General features: G+C 41.0%; 1 protein-coding gene across 1 annotated transcript; it reads right to left on the bottom strand.

Annotated features, from left to right (window-relative positions):
- Positions 1–9: 9 nt before the first annotated feature.
- Positions 10–23,849, bottom strand: LOC145865996 (uncharacterized). Its single transcript, XM_082970881.1, has 2 exons — positions 23,618–23,849; positions 10–1,552 (listed from the first exon to the last, which is right to left on the bottom strand). The coding sequence occupies exons 1-2, from the start codon at positions 23,847–23,849 to the stop codon at positions 177–179; spliced, it is 1,608 nt and encodes a 535-aa protein (XP_082827007.1). The 3' UTR covers positions 10–176.
- Between the last annotated feature and the right edge of the window lie 468 nt (positions 23,850–24,317).

The following is a 24,317-nucleotide window of genomic DNA, read 5'->3' as shown; positions in this document are numbered from 1 at the left end:
TATTCCATTTCAGAGCCTGGATTTTCCCCCTGAGGCTAATATCCATATCATGTTGAAATCAATAGAACAGGGGACAAACGCTCAGGGTTCTACATTGTGACATCATTAAAATACTCCTTCTACAATGTTTAAACATTCTACATTGTGAGATTATATCATTGATATCATGAAACAACTCATTCATGAATTTTCTGATGTTTGATCAGATGTCTTTTATCAGAGTATCTCTTGTTACATTGATCACAGCTATAAGGTTTCTCTCCTGTGTGTGTTCTCTGGTGTAGAGTCAGAGTGCTAGATGTAGTAAAACTCTTCCCACATTGATCACAGCTATAAGGTTTCTCTCCTGTGTGTGTTCTCTGGTGTTGAGTCAGAGTGCTAGATGCAGCAAACCTCTTCCCACATTGACCACAGCTATAAGGTTTTTCTCCCGTGTGTGTTCTTTGGTGTATCTTCAGTTCGCCAGATTGAACAAAACTCTTGCCACATCGAGTACAGCTATAGGGTTTCTCTCCTGTGTGTCTTCTCTGGTGCATCTTCAGTTCTCCAGATTGAACAAAACTCTTCCCACATTGAGTACAGCTATAGGGTTTCTCTCCTGTGTGTCTTCTTTGGTGTATCGTCAGATGGTTAGATTTTAAAAAAAACTTCCCACATCGAGTACAGCTATAGGGTTTCTCTCCTGTGTGTGTTCTCTGGTGAAGAGTCAGATTGCGCAAGCAAGTAAAACTCTTCCCACACTCATCACAGATATACGGTTTCTCTCCTGTGTGTATTCTCTGGTGTGATATCAGGCTGCTTCGATGAGTAAAACACTTCCCACATTGATCACAGCTAAAAGGTTTCTCTCCTGTGTGTGTTCTCTGGTGTAATTTCAGGCTGGTTGAACGAGTAAAACTCTTCCCACATTCATCACAGCTAGAAAGTTTCTCTCCTGTGTGTATTCTCTGGTGTGATATCAGGCTGCTTCGATGAGTAAAACTCTTCCCACATTGATCACAGCTAAAAGGTTTCTCTCCTGTGCGTGTTCTCTGGTGGAATTTCAGGCTGGTTGATTGAGTAAAACTCTTCCCACATTCATCACAGCTATATGGTTTCTCTCCTGTGTGTGTTCTCTGGTGTGTTATCAGGTTGCCTAGCTGAGTAAAACTCTTCCCACATTGATCACAGCTAAAAGATTTCTCTCCTGTGTGTGTTCTCTGGTGTAATTTCAGGCTGGTTGAACGAGTAAAACTCTTCCCACATTCATCACAGCTATAAGATTTCTCTCCTGTGTGTGTTCTTTGGTGTACAATAAGATGGCTAGATGTATCAAAACTCTTCCCACATTGAGTACAGCAATAAGCTTTCTCTACTGTGTGGCTTCTCCGATGAATTTTAATGCCTGATGAGGTGAATCTCTTCCCACAGTCAGAGAGGTTAATTATCTTCCCTGTGGGTCTCTGCTGGTGTTTCTTGAGGAGTTCTGATCTGGAGAGACTCTTCTCTGCCTCGTCAGCATCATGAGGTTGTTGAGGCTCCCCAGAGGATCCACGATAGTCACGTCTCTCTCCTGTGTGAACAACAAAGTCAGACAGATGATTAAAGGCCCACAACAGCGGTAATCCACTGTAAAAGGTGATGCTAACAGCAGAGCCATGATGTTGGACAACAATTGACGTCTGTAATGAATGTTAAAATTATTTGATATTTGCCTTAAAATGAGCAAGAAAAGTTATATTTTGTCTTGTTTTCACATTCGTAGTGACATTGATGATTGTAGGCTAGAAATAAGTTATTCATGTTGTTGAACCTCTAAGCAGTGTGCCAGACGACTTTTGGTCTCCAATATAGGCCCCTTTCTGTGTTTAATAAAATTGCGACACGAGGGCAATTTGATTGCAGAAACACCTCCCTGCTAATGAGGAAATCACTAGTTATGGATGTAGTATATCTGGTAATGAGGAAACCACTAGTTACGGATGTAGTATATCTGCCTGGAGCAAAAATGGTGAGCAAAGATTTTAGTTTTTCACGATGTATTCTGAATGTGAATGGGGGAAACTCAGGGGAGTAACCTCCATTTCCAGGTTGATGATGAGTTCATTTCACACTACTTTGAATTATAATTGTAAGACTCATTTGAATCTCCTGCTTAATATGTTTGTGTTATTGTCGCAAATCAACTGCTTTATACTTAAAAAAACACTTCAACCAGTAAAATGCTCTTTGGCTTTTCCATCAGCCTGACAATGAGGGTTTGTACACTCTTTGCCAAATTGGCCCATAACTTCACCTAACAACAATCATACCTATGTAATGAACGAAGAAGCACTTTGGTTGTTGTTGCATGACACACATAGTGTCCTCTAGGACCCATAACAATAACATAGACCTACTGTAGGACCCATAACAACAACATAGACCTACTGTAGGACCCATAACTTCACCTAAAAACATAGACCTACTGTAGGACCCATAACTTCACCTAACAATAACATAGACCTACTGTAGGACCCATAACTTCACCTAAAAACATAGACCTACTGTAGGACCCATAACTTCACCTATTAACAACATAGACCTACTGTAGGACCCATAACTTCACCTAACAACATAGACCTACTGTAGGACCCATAACTTCACCTAACAACATAGACCTACTGTAGGACCCATAACTTCACCTAACAACATAGACCTACTGTAGGACCCATAACTTCACCTAACAACATAGACCTACTGTAGGACCCATAACTTCACCTAACAACATAGACCTACTGTAGGACCCATAACTTCACCTAACAACATAGACCTACTGTAGGACCCATAACTTCACCTAACAACATATACCTACTGTAGGACCCATAACTTCACCTAACAACATATACCTACTGTAGGACCCATAACTTCACCTAACAATAACATAGACCTACTGTAGGACCCATAACTTCACCTAACAATAACATAGACCTACTGTAGGACCCATAACTTCACCTAACAATAACATAGACCTACTGTAGGACCCATAACTTCACCTAACAACATATACCTACTGTAGGACCCATAACTTCACCTAACAACAACATAGACCTACTGTAGGACCCATAGCTTCACCTAACAACATAGACCTACTGTAGGACCCATAACATCACCTAACAATAACATAGACCTACCGTAGGACCCATAACTTCACCTAACAATAACATAGACCTACTGTAGGACCCATAACTTCACCTAATAACAACATAGACCTACTGTAGGACCCATAACTTCACCTAACAATAACATAGACCTACTGTAGGACCCATAACTTCACCTAACAACAACAGACCTACTGTAGGACCCATAACTTCACCTAACAATAACATAGACCTACTGTAGGACCCATAACTTCACCTAACAACAACATAGACCTACTGTAGGACCCATAACTTCACCTAACAATAACATAGACCTACTGTAGGACCCATAACTACACCTAACAACATATACCTACTGTAGGACCCATAACTTCACCTAACAATAACATAGACCTACTGTAGGACCCATAACTTCACCTAACAATAACATAGACCTACTGTAGGACCCATCATTTATTTTTTTATTTCACCAGGTAGGCTAGTTGAGAACAAGTTCTCATTTGCAACTGCGACCTGGCCAAGATAAAGCATAGCAATTCGACCCATACAACAACACAGAGTTACACATGGAATAAACAAAACATACAGTCAATAATACAGTAGAACAAAAGAAAACAAAAAGTCTATATACAGTGAGTGCAAATGAGGTAAGTTAAGACAATAAATAGACCATGGTGGTCAAATAATTACAATAAAGCAATTAAACACTGGAATGGTAGATGTGCAGAAGATTAATGTGCAAGTAGAGATACTGGGGTGCAAAGGAGCAAGATAAATAAATAAACACAGTATGGGGATGAGGTAGGTAGATAGATGGGCTGTTTACAGATGGGCTATGTACAGGTGCAGTGATCTGTGAGCTGCTCTGACAGCTGGTGCTTAAAGCTAGTGAGGGAGATATGAGTCTCCAGCTTCAGAGATTTTTGCAGTTCGTTCAAGTCATTGGCAGCAGAGAACTGTAAGGAAAGACGACCAAAGGAGGAATTGGCTTTGGGGGTGACCAGTGAGATATACCTGCTGGAGCGCATGCTACGAGTGGGTGCTGCTATGGTGACCAGTGAGCTGAGATAAGGCGGGGCTTTACCTAGCAGAGACTTGTAGATAACCTGTAGCCAGTGGGTTTGGCAACGAGTATTAAGCGAAGGCCAGCCAACGAGAGCGTACAGGTCGCAGTGGTGGGTAGTATATGGGGCTTTGGTGACAAAACGGATGGCACTGTGATAGACTGCATCCAGTTTGTTGAGTAGAGTGTTGGAGGCTATTTTATAGATGACATCGCCGAAGTCGAGGATCGGTAGGATGGTCAGTTTTACGAGGGTGTGTTTGGCAGCGTGAGTGAAGGATGCTTTGTTGCGATATAGGACGCCGATTCTAGATTTAATTTTGGATTGGAGATGCTTAATGTGAGTCTGGAAGGAGAGTTTACAGTCTAACCAGACACCCAGGTATTTGTAGTTGTTCACGTATTCTAAGTCAGAGCCGTCCAGAGTAGTGATGCTGGACGGGCGGGCAGGTGCAGGCAGCGATCGGTTGAATAGCATGCATTTAGTTTTACTTGCGTTTTTTTTTACATAGATGGCAATAAAAGTTACTTTTAGATTTGTATAATTTTCATTTAGATAGAATGTAGATTAATCACAGGCAATGATTTTGAGATACTATTATAAATGAAATGAAACTGTTCCAGTAAAATGTACATATGAAAATCACAACTGGCACACAGATTGGTAGAAATGGTCAGATAACTTGCCACTCAGCTGATGTAAGAAGGGCTATATAAATACATTTGATTTGATGATGGAATATTTGATTATTTTGACTGCCAGAGCGAGTCTACCTCTGAAAATAACATACAGTCCTTGGACCTTGAGGAGTAACGGGGGCAGCAATCAGCAGTAGAAACAATAACAAAGCGTACTCCCTGCCCGTTTCAGTAAAAAGCTGAGGGATGGAGCTGGAGAAATGTAACCATCCATGATATCAACATTATAGTTTTAACCATGTTTTGAGGATATACAGTGTTTGTTAATATTTCCTGACAAACATTGGAGTAAAAAAATGCTTATATTTTGGGTTCTGATGGGGTACGACAGTTGAACTAAGCTCATGAGGCATTTATAAGTGAATTCTTCAAGAAACAGATGGGTACATATCATTAATGTATAAGTCCCAAAATGGATGTAACAACTGCTGATTGCCCCTTTAAGAGAACATCTTGGGCTAATCTAATAGGAGATATTGAGGACTACAGTATTTCAGGCATTGTCATTGGATGCATTTGATCAATTGTTAACGTTTTGTTGATGGTCCACTCTTGATGTTCTACACGTTACAGTGTAGCTTCAGCCATTCCTACAGAACAACATTAAAGTGTAGAACCCCTTTACTGCATATTGGTTCAACGACTGCAGAGACGGTACTTACTGGTGTTAAACAGATCTCCAACCTCCTCTTCTTCCTCCAATGTGACAGTCATCTCCCCCTCCTCCCCTTTCACTCCAAAAACTGAATCCTCCTCTTTCTCTGCCGCCTCTTCTTTTACAGTAACATCCTCCTCCTCTTTCACTCTGAACGCGTCTTCCTCTTCTTTCACTGTAACGTCTTTCTCTTCTTCTTTCACTGTAACAGCTTCACCCTCTACTTGTTTTTGTATTGTAACATCCTTCTCTTCCTCCTCCTCTTTCACAAGAGTTTCTTCCTCCGTCCAGCAGACCCCCGCTTCTTTAGCAGGAGGAGAGTAGCTTAGTGAACTCATGGTCGGTATGTTAGCTAGTTAGCATTAGCGACTAGCTTAGTTCTAAGCTAACTTAGCAAACCAGCTAGCTGACAAACAACGTAAATATATCATTAAATGGGCCAACAAGTACATACGACAGAAGTGTGTTTAATACACAGCGACTAATATACACCAAACCAGTGTAAAGAGCGTGAATGTTGTAGCTATGTTTGCTAGAAAGCTACCGAGGTGTCTGACTAGTTGTTGTTGTTGAAGGAGCGTCCCGTCCACTAGATTATACGTCACACTGGCAGCATCGCCTGAACCTAAAAGACGCACATCGCCATCTGCTGACTGTACTGGGCAACGCAGTTGAGGAACCAAACGTTTATTTTTAATTTATTTCATAAACGTTAAATATTATACTAAGTCGTTCAAAGAGAAGCATGTGTTGATTGTTTTAAATTCTCACTCATTAAAAACGAATCAAACTTTACACCCACTACATATTTGCATTGAACCATACTTCTGACATGGATCATTTTGACCCCAGAGGCATATCTTTTATCATAGCCAAAATGTAGTTTATTCAATTCTTAATGACTTTGTCAATCAACTTGTTCTTAATAAATCTAAATCATGGTTTAGTGTTTCTGTATCAATATGGACTTTTAACAAATTCAAATCCTTTGGAGTCATTTTGACCCCAGCCAAAAGCACCTTTGATAAATAGGACGTTTATTTCAAATCAAAATCACATTTTATTGGTCACATCACATGTTGAGCAGATGTTATTGCAGGTGTAGCAAAATGCTTGTGTTTCTAGCTCCGACAGTGCAGTAATATCTAACAAATAATATCTAACAATTTGACAACATATACCCAATACACAAATCTAAGTATTTGAATCTAGGTTTCTCTGTAGATATGACAAATCTGTTGTTCTGCCCCTGAACAAGGCAGTTCTGTTCATAGGCTGTCATTGAAAATAAGAATTTGTTCTTAACTGACTTGCCTAGTTAAATAAAGGTTAACATGTTTTGTTGTTGAAAACTCTACACAATCCCAAAGCAGGTTTTTAGACATTTTTACAAATGTACTTAAGTATTCAGACCCTTTGCTATGAGACTCAAAATTGAGTTCAGATGCATCCTGATTCCATTAATCATCCTTGAGATGTTTCTACAACTTGATTGGAGTCCACCTGTGGTAAATTAAATTGGTTGGACATGATTTAGAAAGGCACACACCTCTCTATATAAGGTTCACAGTGCATGTCAGAGCAAAAACCAAGCCATGAGGTCAAAGGAATTGTCCATAGAGCTCTGAGACAGGATTGTGTCAAGGCACAGATCTGGGGAAAGGTACCAAAAAATGTCTGCAAGAACACAGTGGCCTCCATCATTCTGAAATGGAAGAAGTTTGGAACCACCAAGACTCTTCCTAGAGCTGGCCGCCCGGCCAAACTGAGCAATCGGGGGAGAAGGGCCTTGGTCAGGGAGGGGACCAAGAATCCGATGGTCACTCTGACAGAGCTCCAGAGTTACTCTGTGGAGATGGGAGAACCTTCCAGAAGGACCATCATCTCTGCAGCACTCCACCAATCAGGCCTTTATGGTAGAGAGGACAGACAGAAGCCACTCCTCAGTAAAAGGCACATGACAGCCCACTTGGAGTTTGCCAAAAGGCACCTAAAGGACTCTGAGACCATGAGAAACAAGATTCTCTGGTCTGATTAAACCAAGATTGAACTCTTTGGCCTGAATGCCATGTGTCACGTCTGGAGGAAAATTGGCACCATCCCTACGGTGAAGCATGGTGGTGGCAGCATCATGCTGTGGGGATGTGTTTCAGCAGCAGTGCAAATTGTCCACTGATATTGGTATAACTTCTCACCCCTTTTGGCTGTATGAAAGTTAATTTCCCCTCAGACACACATTTGTTCTTTGATATTATGAAGGTCATTTGTGTAGAATGTACTTTTCCCCACCTCTTTATTTTTTTTTCAAGAGAAAAACTGCTGATGCACATTTCTAAATGACACCTTGTCTATTCTTCTATTCTAACTCTCAACAGTAAGTTTAGACCCCGACTGATTTAAATATATATATATATATTATTTATTACAAACAACACAAGGAAGGGGTAACATTAAAGTATTAGAACATGAAGGACAAACAATACAGCATCAAGACACTATCAAACATGTATCAGTCTGTCCACAACAGAGCCATCCTTATGTGTGAGGGTGCATGTGCATGATAGTGATATATACAGCAGAGCCATCCTTATGTGTGAGGGTGCGTGTGCATGATAGTGATATATACAACAGAGCCATCCTTATGTGTGAGGGTGCGTGTGCATGATAGTGATATATACAACAGAGCCATCCTTATGTGTGAGGGTGTGTGTGCATGATAGTGATATATACAACAGAGCCATCCTTATGTGTGAGGGTGCGTGTGCATGATAGTGATATATACAACAGAGCCATCCTTATGTGTGAGGGTGCGTGTGCATGATAGTGGTATATACAGCAGAGCCATCCTTATGTGTGAGGGTGCGTGGGCATGATAGTGATATATACAACAGAGCCATCCTTATGTGTGAGGATGCGTGTGCATGATAGTGATATATACAACAGAGCCATCCTTATGTGTGAGGGTGCGTGTGCATGATAGTGATATATACAACAGAGCCATCCTTATGTGTGAGGGTGCGTGTGCATGATAGTGATATATACAACAGAGCCATCCTTATGTGTGAGGGTGCGTGTGCATGATAGTGATATATACAACAGAGCCATCCTTATGTGTGAGGGTGCGTGTGCATGATAGTGATATATACAACAGAGCCATCCTTATGTGTGAGGGTGCGTGGGCATGATAGTGATATATACAACAGAGCCATCCTTATGTGTGAGGGTGCGTGGGCATGATAGTGATATATACAACAGAGCCATCCTTATGTGTGAGGGTGCGTGTGCATGATAGTGATATATACAACAGAGCCATCCTTATGTGTGAGGGTGCGTGTGCGTCCCCACAGTTCCCCAATAGCTGTCCCTCAACCTTCCAAGATCCCCCCACAGTTCCCCAATAGCTGTCCCTCAACCCTCCAATATCTCCCCACAGTTCCCCAATAGCTGTCCCTCAACCCTCCAAGATCCCCCCACAGTTCCCCAATAGCTGTCCCTCAACCCTCCAAGATCCCCCCACAGTTCCCCAATAGCTGTTCCTCAACCCTCCATGATCCCCCCACAGTTCCCCAATAGCTGTTCCTCAACCCTCCAAGATCCCCCCACAGCTCCCCAATAGCTGTCCCTCAAACCTCCAAGATCCCCCCACAGTTCCCCAATAGCTGTCCCTCAACTCTCCAAGATCCCCCCACAGTTCCCCAATAGCTGTTCCTCAACCCTCCATGATCCCCCCCACAGTTCCCCAATAGCTGTTCCTCAACCCTCCAAGATCCCCCCACAGTTCCCCAATAGCTGTTCCTCAACCCTCCAAGATCCCCCCACAGTTCCCCAATAGCTGTTCCTCAACCCTCCAAGATCCCCCCACAGTTCCCCAATAGCTGTTCCTCAACCCTCCAAGATCCCCCCACAGTTCCCCAATAGCTGTCCCTCAACCCTCCAAGATCCCCCCACAGTTCCCCAATAGCTGTCCCTCTACCCACCAAGATCCCCCCCACAGTTCCCCAATAGCTGTTCCTTAACCCTCCAAGATCCCCCCACAGTTCCCCAATAGCTGTCCCTCAACCCTCCAAGATCCCCCCACAGTTCACCAATAGCTGTTCCTCAACCCTCCAAGATCCCCCCCACAGTTCCACAATAGCTGTCCCTCAACCCTCCAAGATCCCCCCACAGTTCCCCAATAGCTGTTCCTCAACCCTCCATGATCCCCCCACAGTTCCCCAATAGCTGTCCCTCAACCATTCGAGACCCCTCCCACAGTCCCCCAATAGCTGTCCCTCTACCCACCAAGATCCCCCCCACAGTTCCCCAATAGCTGTTCCTTAACCCTCCAAGATCCCCCCACAGTTCCCCAATAGCTGTCCCTCAACCCTCCAAGATCCCCCCACAGTTCACCAATAGCTGTTCCTCAACCCTCCAAGATCCCCCCACAGTTCCCCAATAGCTGTTCCTCAACCCTCCAAGATCCCCCCCACAGTTCCACAATAGCTGTCCCTCAACCCTCCAAGATCCCCCCACAGTTCCCCAATAGCTGTTCCTCAACCCTCCATGATCCCCCCACAGTTCCCCAATAGCTGTCCCTCAACCATTCGAGACCCCTCCCACAGTCCCCCCTAATAAAAAGACAATTGATTCCATTCCCCACCTCCAAGAACCCCCACAATGCACCAACAACCAAGAGAATGAACTAAAGAGAGAAAAGGAAAAGATAGAAGAAAACAGCAAACAACACAATGCAACAACAATAAAAAGTATATTTAAACAAAGGACATCAAGGACAACTGAAATCATAACAGCAATGCCAACTGTATATGTTTTTGTGCATGTCTGGCTCTATTACATGTATGTGTGTGTTCTTGTATGTGTTTATTTGAATGGGAGTGTGTGTATATGCATGTGTTCCAACACCTGCACGGCATCAGCCTCAGGCAAACCGGCATTAGTTGTAAAAACACTGCCACTTAGTGTCATTCAAATGTACTTTTTATTATGTTTTATTTTGACTTAAAAAAATCAAATAAACTTGTATCTTTTGACCATCATTCTATCTCCTATCATCTATCTACCATGAGGTAGTCACCTGGAATGCATTTCCATTTACAGGTGTGCCTTGTTAAATGTTCATTTGTGGAATTTCTTTCTTTCTTAATGCATTTGAGCCAATCAGTTGTGTTGTGACAAGGTAGGGGTGCTATACAGAAGATAGCCCTATTTGCTGAAAGACCAAGTCTATATTATGGCAAGAACAGCTCAAATAAGCAAAAAGAAATGACAGTCCATCATTACTTTAACACATGAAGGTCAGTCAATACGGAAACTTTCAAAAACTTTGAATGAATCTTCAAGTGCAGTCACAAAAACCATCCATCGCTATGATGAAGCTGGCTCTCATGAGGATTGCCACAGGAAAGGAAGACCCAGAGTTACTTCTGCTGCAGAAGATAAGTTCATTAGAGTTAACTGTGAAGACAACAACTATGCCTATGAGATGGTTTGGGATGAATCGGACCGCAGAGTGAAGGAAATGCAGCCAACAATTGCTCAGCATATGTGGGAACTCCTTCAAGACTGTTGGAAAAGCATTCCAGGTGAAGCTGGTTGAGAGAATGCAAAGAGTGTGCAAAGCTGTAATCAAGGCAAAGGGTGGCTACTTTGAAGAATTTCAAATATATTTTGATTTGTTTAACACTATTTTGGTTACTACATGATTCCATGTGAGTTACTTCATAGTTGTGTTGTCTTCACTATTATTGTACATTTTTTACATTTACATTTTAGTTATTTAGCAGAAGCTCTTATCCAGAGCAACTTACAGTAGTGAATGCATTTTTTTTTGTACTGGCCCCCCCGTGGGAATCTAACCCACAACCCTGGCGTTGCACACACCATGCTCTACCAACTGAGCCACAGGGAAGGCCAACTTAGACAACAGTTAAAATAAAGAAAAAACATTGAATTTGTAGGTGTGTCCAAACAATTGACCGGTACTGAATATGCATTGTGGAGGAGAACTGATCTTAGATCTGTACAAAGGCATAACATCTACAGCAGGAACAACTGTCTGTGTTAAAAAGGCCCAGCTGGATTGAATTGAGCTATTTAAAATGACATATTTGAATGTCAAATGATTTGTTCTGTTTGTCAATACAAGACAGGGCCTGTGGAGGCTTGGCCTATTAGTGGTAGATTTGGGGGAGAATTTGAGTTGGAATAGTGATAGATTTTTGGAGGGACCCTTGTCACTACAGCCAATCAGTGAGCAGCGTCCCTTCCCCCACACCGTAGGCAGTTCTGTTACTCACAACACTTCCCCTGCTTTCCTCAACAATGGAAAATCCCACTGAACTAAAGCCTTGCCATTTCACATCTTTTTTAAAAGATTGGGGAATTTTTTACAATTAGGAAATAATATTTCATGTTTTACTCGTACCTCAGCCAGCATTGTGAATGGTTAGGAAATAATATGTCATGTTTTACTAGTACCTCAGCCAGCATTGTGAATGGTTAGGAAATAATATGTCATGTTTTACTAGTACCTCAGCCAGCATTGTGAATGGTTAGGAAATAATATGTCATGTTTTACTCGTACCTCAGCCAGCATTGTGAATGGTTAGGAAATAATATGTCATGTTTTACTAGTACCTCAGCCAGCATTGTGAATGGTTAGGAAATAATATGTCATGTTTTACTTGTACCTCAGCCAGCATTGTGAATGGTTAGGAAATAATATGTCATGTTTTACTCGTACCTCAGCCAGCATTGTGACTGGTGTCTGATGCGGTGACATACTAGACCATGGCAGTAAATCTAATACTTAGGTGTTTTTAGTCATGCATGAAAGGTCTGGGGTGGTTCTGTGGTTATAAGTTACTGACCTTGGAATACATTTCTGGCCATGCTGGCAGGGTCTGAATCAAACCCATGTCCACCTGGTACACTGACAGGGTCTGAATCAAACCCAATGTCCACCTGGTACACTGACAGGGTCTGAATCAAACCCAATGTCCACCTGGTACACTGACAGGGTCTGAATCAACCCAATGTCCACCTGGTACACTGACAGGGTCTGAATCAACCCAATGTCCACCTGGTACACTGGCAGGGTCTGAATCAAACCCAATGTCCACCTGGTACACTGACAGGGTCTGAATCAAACCCAATGTCCACCTGGTACACTGACAGGGTCTGAATCAACCCAATGTCACACTGGTACACTGACAGGGTCTGAATCAAACCCAATGTCCACCTGGTACACTGGCAGGGTCTGAATCAAACCCAATGTCCACCTGGTACACTGGCAGGGTCTGAATCAAACCCAATGTCCACCTGGTACACTGACAGGGTCTGAATCAAACCCAATGTCCACCTGGTACACTGACAGGGTCTGAATCAAACCCAATGTCCACCTGGTACACTGACAGGGTCTGAATCAAACCCAATGTCCACCTGGTACACTGACAGGGTCTGAATCAAACTAATGTCCACCTGGTACACTGACAGGGTCTGAATCAACCCAATGTCCACCTGGTACACTGACAGGGTCTGAATCAAACCCAATGTCCACCTGGTACACTGACAGGGTCTGAATCAACCCAATGTCCACCTGGTACACTGACAGGGTCTGAATCAACCCAATGTCCACCTGGTACACTGACAGGGTCTGAATCAACCCAATGTCCACCTGGTACACTGGCAGGGTCTGAATCAACCCAATGTCCACCTGGTACACTGACAGGGTCTGAATCAACCCAATGTCCACCTGGTACACTGACAGGGTCTGAATCAACCCAATGTCCACCTGGTACACTGACAGGGTCTGAATCAACCCAATGTCCACCTGGTACACTGGCAGGGTCTGAATCAACCCAATGTCCACCTGGTACACTGCCAGGGTCTGAATCAACCCAATGTCCACCTGGTACACAGACAGGGTCTGAATCAACCCAATGTCCACCTGGTACACTGACAGGGTCTGAATCAACCCAATGTCCACCTGGTACACTGACAGGGTCTGAATCAACCCAATGTCCACCTGGTACACTGACAGGGTCTGAATTAAACCCAATGTCCACCTGGTACACTGACAGGGTCTGAATCAACCCAATGTCCACCTGGTACACTGACAGGGTCTGAATCAACCCAATGTCCACCTGGTACACTGACAGGGTCTGAATCAACCCAATGTCCACCTGGTACACTGACAGGGTCTGAATCAACCCAATGTCCACCTGGTACACTGGCAGGGCCTGAATCAAACCCAATGTCCACCTGGTACACTGACAGGGTCTGAATCAAACCCAATGTCCACCTGGTACACTGGCAGGGTCTGAATCAACCCAATGTCCACCTGGTACACTGGCAGGGTCTGAATCAACCCAATGTTAAGGGGAGGGAAGATTGGTCAAGAGGGTGATGATTATTGTTGTTCTACTGCCTGATTGTTATGCAACAACACTGTTTACAAAAGCTTTGTTAAATCAGCACAACAGTTTTCAGCTGTGCTAACATAATTGCAAAAGGGTTTTTCTAATGATCAATTAGCCTTTTAAAATGATAAACTTGGATTAGCTAACACAACGTGGCATTGGAACACAGGAGTGATGGTTGCTGATAATGGGCCTCTGTACGCCTATGTAGATGTTCCATAAACAATCAGCTGTTTCCAGCTACAATAGTCATTTACAACATTAACAATGTCTACACTGTATTTCAGATCAATTTGATGTTATTTTAATGGACAAAAAAAGTGTTTTTCTTTCAAAAACAAGAACATTTCTAAGTGACTCCAACCTTTTGAACGGAGTGTTAATCATTTTAGAATAAGGCTGTAATGTAACAAAATGTGGAAAAAGTGAAGGGGTCTGAATACTTTCCGAATGCACTGTATTGTTACACCATGTAGGAGCAGTATAGACCTAGTCTGTTCATTATATACATCTACATGATGTATTGTTACACCATGTAGCAGCAGTATGGAGGTACAGTGGGGGACAAAATTGTTGACACCCTTGATAAAGATGAGCAAAAACAACTCTATAAAATAAAGAATTCAAATACTTCTATGTAAAAAAAAGGGTGAATTATATTATTGTATGCTGAAACAATTGCTCAGAGAAAGAGATTTAGTTGAACATGTTATTCTCAAAAGGTAAGGGTCTGAATTACTGCCACCCATGTTTTCAATACTCCAGCACCCTCCCCTTGGGAGGAAAACGACACTGAAATGTTTTATGAGATTAGAGTACACATTGGGTGGGATCTTAGACCCTTCCTCCATACAGAATCTCTCCAGGTCTTTGATTTATTTTGTCTGCGCTTATGGACTGCCCTGTTCAATTCAAACCACAGGTTTTCAATGGAGTTCAAGTCCGAAGACTGAGATGGCCATTGAAAATGTTGATTTTGTGCTCAATTAACCATTTCTTCTTGGATGTTGATGTGTCTTGCTGGAAGATCCACTTATGGCCAAGTTTCAGCCTCCTAGCAGAGAGGTAACCAGGTTTTGGGCTAAAATATCCTGGTAGTGGGTAAAGTTTATTTATTTATTTTATACAGTAATTTTTTCTCATCTTTATCAAGGGTATCAATAACTAGGTGCTTATTTTGATATGTAGTTATTTGACTGAATCAGAAATACAGATGTGGAGTAGATGTAGAGTTTGTTTAAAATTCTCATAAAAAAATCTTAACTAATCAAACAACACTTGTTGCTCTTTGTACGTGTTGATATAATATTAATATTTAATGGAGAGGAAAAAAACGTTTCCCTAAACTGCTTTATAATATTATAATTCAATGAAGAATAAAAATAGTTTTCCATCCTCAACTGCGTTTCCTCCCTCCAGACAGCAGATGGCGATATGTGTCTTTCAGGCGATGTTTCTAGTGTGACGTATAATCTAGTGGACGGAACGCTTCTTCAACAACTGCAGCCACCTCGGTAGCTCGCTAGCCGACAAAGTCTGAACATTCAAGTTCTTTAGACACTTTCCCGGTTTAACTGTAACTGTGATTTAAACATACTTATGTGTAAACAACTAGCTACCCCATTTAATGTAATATTTACGTTGTAAGTCAACTAGCTGGCTGGTTAAGTTAGCACTAGCCTAGCTAGCTAACATCCCCGACCATGCGCTCACTAAGCTACTCTCCTCCTGCTAAAGAAGAGGTCTGCTGGACGGAGAAAGAAGCTCTCGTGAAAGAGGAGGAGGAAGAGGAGGCTGTTACAATACAAAAACAAGTAGAGGGTGAGGCTGTTACCGTGAAAGAAGAAGAGAAAGACGTTTCAGTGAAAGAAGAGGAAGACGCCTTCAGAGTGAAAGAGGAGGAGGATGTTACTGTGAAAGAAAAGGAGGAAGATGCAGTTTTTGGAGTGAAAGATGAAGAGGGGGAGATTACTGTCACATTAGAGGAGGACGAAGAAGAGAAGACTGGAGAACTGATTAACACTAGTAAATACAGTGAGTACTATCTAATAAAACAGGGACATTGATCTGATTAACACCAGTAAATACAGTGAGTACTATCTAATAAAACAGGGACATTGATCTGGTTAACACCAGTAAATACAGTGAGTACTATCTAATAAAACAGGGACATTGATCTGATTAACACCAGTAAATACAGTGAGTACTATCTAATAAAACAGGGACATTGATCTGATTAACACCAGTAAATACAGTGATTACTATCTAATAAAACAGGGACATTGATCTGATTAACACCAGTAAATACAGTGAGTACTATCTAATAAAACAGGGACATTGATCTGGTTAACACCAGTAAATACAGTGAGTACTATCTAATAAAACAGGGACATTGATCTGATTAACACCAGTAAATACAGTGAGTACTATCTTATAAAACAGGGACACAAACTCTGCAGTTGTTGAACTAATGTGTGATTTTTAAAAGGGCATTCTACACTTGAATATATTTTTGTACAGTATGAATTGTCCATGAAGTCCTCCAGGGATTTTTAAACTTTTCCTGTTGAAAAGTGATATATAAATACAGTAAAGTATAAACACACTAATGGGAAACAAATAAATGTTTTGAGCAAAATAGTGTTTTTTTTAACAACTGCAAACTAGAAGGAGTGAGTGATGTCATAGTAAGGCCTTCAAGGAGTTGGCTTGATGGGAAGTCGTGATGTCATCCAATAGGAGGCTGATCTTCATGTGAATATTCATTATTCTTTTTAAAATCCTTCCTGTTCTGTCAAGTTGGTTGTTGATCATTGCTAGAAAGCCATTTTCAAGTCTTGCCATAGACTTTCAAGACGATTTAAGTCCAAACTGTAACTAGGCCACTCAGGAACATTCAATGTCATCTTGGTAAGCTCCTCCAGTGTAGATTTGGCCTTGTGGTTTAGGTTATTGTCCTGTTAGGACAGTTTTTTGTATTCAGATCTCTGAAATGCTCTCTACCTACGTAACATTTAGTGTCTCCTTATGTTACGCTGGCAAAACAGTTTTTATGGGCACAGAAATCCTAAATAATTTCAGAGTTTGCTAAATCCAATGGTTCTAACCGAGAGTCACCTTAACTTTATTGACAACACCCAAATAGATACTGTCATTAACATCGTTCTTCAATAATTACACATAATACTTAATACTGTAGCTGTTTAGTTACAGTCACATGTTCAACTATCATCAGCTGATCCAGGAAATCATTTTCTGAATGGCAGTCACATGACAAACATCAGGACATGCAACAACAACCAAAGTGCTTCTTCATTCATTACTCTGGTAAAGACAGTTATGCCGTTCTCCATGTTGGATCCAACATCCCTAACAAATCGATATTTATAATGTGTTATTGTCTGCTTGATTTACAGTAGGGTCTTGTTAGTCTGTTTGGACACAGAGATACTTCGCTCATAATGTGTAGAGAACTGTTCCTTGATGGATAGGCTATTGTACAACACACAGAGCTATTTTCCTTTATTCAGGACATTTAGAATGACAACACATTACAGAGTAGCCTAGTGGGATTATTCACAAAATTATCTGGTGATCAGGTTATGAATTGTCATGACAAAAACATTTTAGTTTCCATGTTTTACCTGAAATATTAAATGATTTATAGTCCTAGGTCTATGTTATTGTTAGGTGAAGTTATGGGTCTTACAGTAGGTCTACGTTATTGTTAGGTGAAGTTATGGGTCCTACAGTAGGTCTATGTTATTGTTAGGTGAAGTTATGGGTCCTACAGTAGGTCTATGTTATTGTTAGGTGAAGTTATGGGTCCTACAGTAGGTCTATGTTGTTGTTAGGTGAAGTTATGGGTCCTACAGTAGGTCTGTGTTGTTGTTAGGTGAAGTTATGGGTCCTACAGTAGGTCTATGTTATTGTTAGGTGAAGTTATGGGTCCTACAGTAGGTCTATGTTATTGTTAGGTGAAGTTATGGGCCAATTTGGCAAACAGTGTACAAACCCTCATTGTCAGGCTGATGGCAAAGCCAAAGAGCATTTTACTGGTTGAAGTGTTTTTTAAGTATAAAGCAGTTGATAACACAAACATATTAAGCAGGTGATTCAAGCGAGTCTTACAATTATAATCCATATTTAATGTGAAATGCACTCATAAGCAAACTGTAAATGGAGGCTATTTTTGCTGTCAGTCTATGAGAACTCCCCTGAGTTTTCCCCCACGGTGGTGAATTAGTGAATAGACACAGAGCTTAATGTGAGTTTCCTTGAGTAGCACTCCTGATCTTGTGCTGTAATATTCAGAATACATTGTGAAAACTAAAATCTTTGCTCACTATTTTTTGCTCCAGGCATATATACTATATCCATAACTAGTGGTTTCCTCATTACCAGATATACTACATCCATAACTAGTGGTTTCCTCATTACCAGATATACTACATCCATAACTAGTGGTTTCCTCATTACCAGATATACTACATCCATAACTAGTGGTTTCCTCATTACCAGATATACTACATCCATAACTAGTGGTTTCCTCATTACCAGATATACTACATCCATAACTAGTGGTTTCCTCATTAGCAGATATACTACATCCATAACTAGTGGTTTCCTCATTACCAGATATACTACATCCATAACTAGTGGTTTCCTCATTACCAGATATACTACATCCATAACTAGTGGTTTCCTCATTAGCAGATATACTACATCCATAACTAGTGGTTTCCTCATTACCAGATATACTACATCCATAACTAGTGGTTTCCTCGTTACCAGATATACTACATCCATAACTAGTGGTTTCCTCGTTAGCAGGGAGGAGTTTCTGCAATCAATTTATGTGTGCATCACCCTCGTGCTGCAATTTTATTAAACACAGAAAGGGGCCTATATTGGAGACCAATAGTTGTCTGGCACACTGCTTAGAGTTTCAACAACTTTAATAACTTATTTCTAGTTACCACTATTGTGAAAACAAGACAAAATATGATTGTTGCTAACTTGACTATCTTAATGGTCAAATAATTTAACAGACATCAATTGTTGTACAACTTCATGGGTATAATCTGGGCATCACCTTTTACCTCAAATAAACAGTGGATTTCTGCTGTTGTGGGACTTTAACCGTCTGTCTGACTTTGTTGTTCACACAGGAAAGATACTGAACTATCGTGGATCCTCTGGGGAGTCTCAACAACCTCATGATGCTGACGAGGCAGAGAAGAGTCTCTCCAGATCAGAACACCTCAAGAAACACCAGCAGAGACCCACAGGGAAGAGAACTCACTGCTGCTCTGACTGTGGGAAGAGATTCACCTCATCAGCAAGCTTTAAAATTCATCAGAGAACACACACAGGAGAGAAATCTTATAGCTGTGGTCAATGTGGGAAGAGTTTTGATCAAACTGGAGAGCTGACGATTCACCAGAGAACACACACTGGAGAGAAACCTTTTAGCTGTGATCAATGTGGGAAGAGTTTCACTACATCAAGCATTCTGACTGTACACCAGAGAACACACACAGGAGAGAAATCTTTTGGCTGTGGTCAATGTGACCAGAGATACTCTGATAAAAGATCTCTGATTAAACATCAGAAAATACATGGAGTTGTTTCATGATATCAATGAAATAATGTCACAATGTAGAATGTTTTAACATTGTAGAAGGAGTATTTTAATGATGTCACAATGTAGAACCCTAAACGTTTGTCCCCTGTTCTATTGATTTCAGCATGATATGGATATTAGCCTCAGGGGGAAAATCCAGGCTCTGAAATGGAAGAGTTACTATTTATGTGATTTAACAAAAAGTGACTAACACAAAAAGAGCTCTGTTACACTTACCACGTTGGTGACCCACTTGAATCAAAATGCAACACTTCAAAATGTAGCTAGCTGTTTTCTACAAGTTGTCCTCTAACCGGGGATGTACACATTATTCCCAGATTCCGTGTGGTTTTTGAGCTGTTAGTTTTAACAGGACGTGCAACTTCATCTCCCTCCTCTCGCACAATTGATTTTAGCATGATATCGATGAGTTATGACAAATAAGTGTTGTGTTCCTTTGTTTAGCGACCCCTACATTTAAATGCATCACTCCATAATGTAGCTGACTGTCTTCTGCAGGTTGTCCTCTAACCAGTGAGGTAAAATATATCTCCCATTTCCATATGTTTATTTTTTAGTTGTGTTAGTTTCAACATCATGTACAACCTGATTTCCCCCCTAATCGATATCAGTGATTTATAGCTACTTGTCAAAACAACAGCGTTTTTGGTGCTTGTGCATTTTATAAGGTGCTTGTTTTAAAAAATACAAGTAATATGATTATTGTGGCAGATGTTTGTGTATGTAGCACATTTTATGTTTTCAATTTATCACAAACTGTTTCCGCATATTGGTTAATGATTTGGACACGTTTAAACTGTGTTTTGACATTGGGGATATCCCACCTAGCAACATGTCATTGAAAATAAGACAATCAAATATTTCATATTTACATGTAACATTTAGTACTGATAATTATTTATGCAACCAACTGACAATTTTGGGGTTTTTGGTACAATTATATTGACATTGTTGCCCTGCTTTTAGAATATCAGGGTTCATTCTCAGATGTGCCAACCCAAATGTACTGGAGCATGACATTGGGGACTGGACCCCGATCCAACAACATGCCTATCTAGTGAACCCTGAAAAGGGAGAGAAGCTCCGCAGTGAGGTGGAAAGTTACTACGGATATTGCAGGAGTTTCCTCTTGAAATCAGACATGTCTGTGATAAGGACAACTTGGTTTCTGATTGTCTCAAGGGTGGGCAGTCAAAAAGATTTGTGTTTTCCTCTTTTGGACGACTTGGTTCCTGATTGGGGTGATGAGAGTTCTAGAAGCTAGTGAGTTTTTCAAAAAATAAGGTTGTAGAAAAATATATATTTAGAAATATGTTTATAGGGGGGGGGTCATAAACCTCTATATTTAACACAGTCTATTCAGGTCCTTCAGTAGATTCAGAGAGGGGAAGAGAGAAAGGTATTTATGGGGGGGGGGGGGGGGTCATAAACCTTACCCACAGGCCAACGTCATGACAGTGTTGTGTGTGGGTATTATCAAACCCTAAAGTAAAAACAAACAAAATATGTCCAGGCCTTTTCCATTTTGGTAGTTTACAGCCTCAATCTCACTCACCCAAGATTATAGCCCCAGGAAACATTCCAAAGAGAGACAATGAAATCCCCATTTTCCCAAAGACAAACACAAAACACTTCGTTAGCATTCATTATACAACTGATTCAGAAACCCAAAAGTTAACTACAAACAAAACCTAATGATAATTCCACTGTACTCCCTCATCATTAATTATTAGTTTTAATCTGCATCAATTGTATATGCATGCTTAATTGACCCTTAGACACAATTATCCTGGTATCATTACTAGACCAATGTCCAACAAATATGTGATAGCTTTTTCACCTTTGGATTGTTCAGCAATATTTAATCCCAGGCATTTAATAAAATGTAGTTTGAGACGTGTTCTCTCATGTCGCCTTTAACATACATACTTCAGTTGACTTTCATCCGTCCTGGAGGAAAGAATCCTACTCAAACACATCAGATAATACAATGTTTAATTAAGTGAAAACAACACCAAAAATAAACAGTAAACAAACCCATAACCTCTTTCCAGCAATCAAATCATTTCAACCTGTAGCATAAATTTAGTACAACAATCCTTGTTTAACAAATCTAAAACCTTTCAAAAAATGTGTGCTGTCTCATCAGCGTAAGAATCAAAACAAACTTTTTTCCATTCATAATATACAATCTTTTAATTCCCCAAAGGTCAATACTGTTCAGCTCATACATGAATGATCTTCCTTCTGTCTGTACAGGGTCTGAAGTTCCAATGTATGCAGATGATACAGTGATAAATGCATGCAATTAACAAACAACCTACACAAAAACTCACTACTGTAACGGTTCAGATGACAAAGTTGCTAAGAGACTCATGTTTGCATCTCAATAAAATTAAAAAACACCAAACACAGTCTGCATGTTCCTTACAAGGAAAACAACTGATGCCCCTGAGACAGATGTCTATTGTATCAGGGGAAAAGTTCCAGGTGGTATCTGATTTTAAGTTCCACGGCATCATACTTGATTCCAACCTCTCTTTTAAAAGCAAATGAAAAAAATGTCTTCAAATAACCATATGCAACCTAGCTAATTTCCAAAACATATGAAATTGTTTTACTACAGAAGTAACTAAACTATGCTTCAAGGTCTCAGAGCGAGTAACGCTATTCGCGCGCACCACCGCTAACTAACTAGCCATTTCACATCGGTTACACTCACCCCCTCACAAAGCTCGTCCTCGCGCTATCTTACGTCTTACAGGAACGCGCATACCGGCCAAGCACACGCACAACTGTGATGAATTTGCCCTGTCCCTGTAAATATAAAATTAACTCCACCTGTAATTCACTGTACTGTCCTGACATTGTTCCACGTAATGGAAACAGAGTATAATGTTTAAATACATAAACTTCCTTTTGTAATTCACTGGTGTTACCTAAACATTCAAACCAAGAATCAATAACCAGCTTCACATCACAAAATGCTTCCTTCCAGCCAAACATAGCCCAAGCATAGCTCAGCGCACATAACCAATTCTCTTCTCATCTTTTGTTTTACCCGTAAGCAAAAATATAACCCACTACTCAACCAACGTTCTGCCTTACCTCTATAGTAAGATTAAAACCAATGTTCCAACTGTATCTCTTTCGGCTTCACATTTTTGAAATGTCTATGACTTTATATGTACCATGTAAATCGCCAAATTTATATAATACTTAATACAATTTATTACTACTCCCTATCCGCTCATTATAATTCATTAGATTTCGGTAACCTTCTCTTCATTTTAAACTAAACAAGCCATCAAAACGTTCGGTTTATATCTTAAACAACCACCATCAACCTTATGGTTCCATTCAAAACATAACAATAAAATTTTAGTCCCATAGTGCATGGGCTGGGATCCGAACCCAGGCCTCCCGCGTGGCAGGCGAAAATTCTACCACTGAACCACCAATGCTATTGCTTGGAGGTGCAATTTCGGTGGTTATGTCCAACTCCGTCACAATGTTTACAGGGTGTATAACAGTTTCTTGCGAGATGTCCCGTCCTATCGCAGTTAAAACACCGCTTCACTCCGTCTTTGTCAGCGTATCTCCCTGTTTTTCCCCTTCTGTCTACGGAGTCTCTGCTCCTCCCCGCTATTTCTCCTAGGTTTGTTATCAGGTACTCTGTTACCCCGACAGTTACGGTTAGTTGCTCTATCTCAACCGATTCACTCTTTTTGCAGTTTCGACCTATTTTATTGCAGTGTTTACACAGAACCTCACATTCTCTAGCAAAATGACCCGGTTTGTGACAGTTAAAGCATCCATCTCCCCCTTTCTTTTGTCTATTCCCATCCGGACTTTGGTTATGGTAAACGGGTCTACCGGGGGCTCTGGGTGGTGCAGCACCACTTACACGCTCTCGACCCCACGTTCTTATCATTATATCTCCCTTTGTTTCTATCCACTTTTTTAATAAAGTGGCTACATCCTGTCCTCCTCCCTGTGTCTCTTCCTCTTTACCTCCCTCGGCTCCCTGAGGACTAGCATATGGGGGAGGGGGTAAAGTTACGGGCGGCACTTGATATAGTTGCCTCCGTCCCACTACCACCACCTCGCTATCTGGTTTCTCCCGCCACCCCTGGTCAGCCAGGGAGGGGTATAATATGGTTTTAGATGTTGTCTCTGTGTGAGCCGTGGGAGTCCTCTCTGTCTTTTCCTGTTCCTCCTCGTTACTTTGTTTTTCTTTCCCCATTTACTTAAGCTTCTCTATCATTATCAGTCCTATTCTCTCCTTCTGTCTGGCTTTCTCCATTGCTTCCATAAATTTACCTTCTCCGGGTTATCCCGCTTTCTTCCATTTCCCCTCTGCTTTCTGAATTTTCCGCTTCAATGCTCCCAGTATTCTACCTGGCTCACCTTCTGTGGGAACTCCATCAGGAGACAATACCCAACCATCCTCTATCCAATCCATATAGAGTTTCTCTCCTCGTCTCTTCTATTCTTTCCCTCCGTTGATTTCCAGCGTGGATTTTAGAGCCTGTAATACTCTCTCCGCTTCTTCACTGATAGTCATATTTTAGTTTTACTGCATTATTTTCATTTTTATTTCTGACCAATTCGATAATTAGTCCCTTATTTAAAGCACGTTAACTATTTATTTAAATCCACTTATTTCAACCTATTTAGTTAAACTCGGTTCTTATTTTAACCTAATTATATG

Source organism: Salmo salar, unplaced genomic scaffold (genome assembly GCF_965601325.2).
Source record: "Salmo salar unplaced genomic scaffold, fSalSal1 ptg000117l, whole genome shotgun sequence".
NCBI lineage: Eukaryota > Metazoa > Chordata > Actinopteri > Salmoniformes > Salmonidae > Salmo > Salmo salar.
This window is presented reverse-complemented; position numbering and strand designations above follow the sequence as displayed.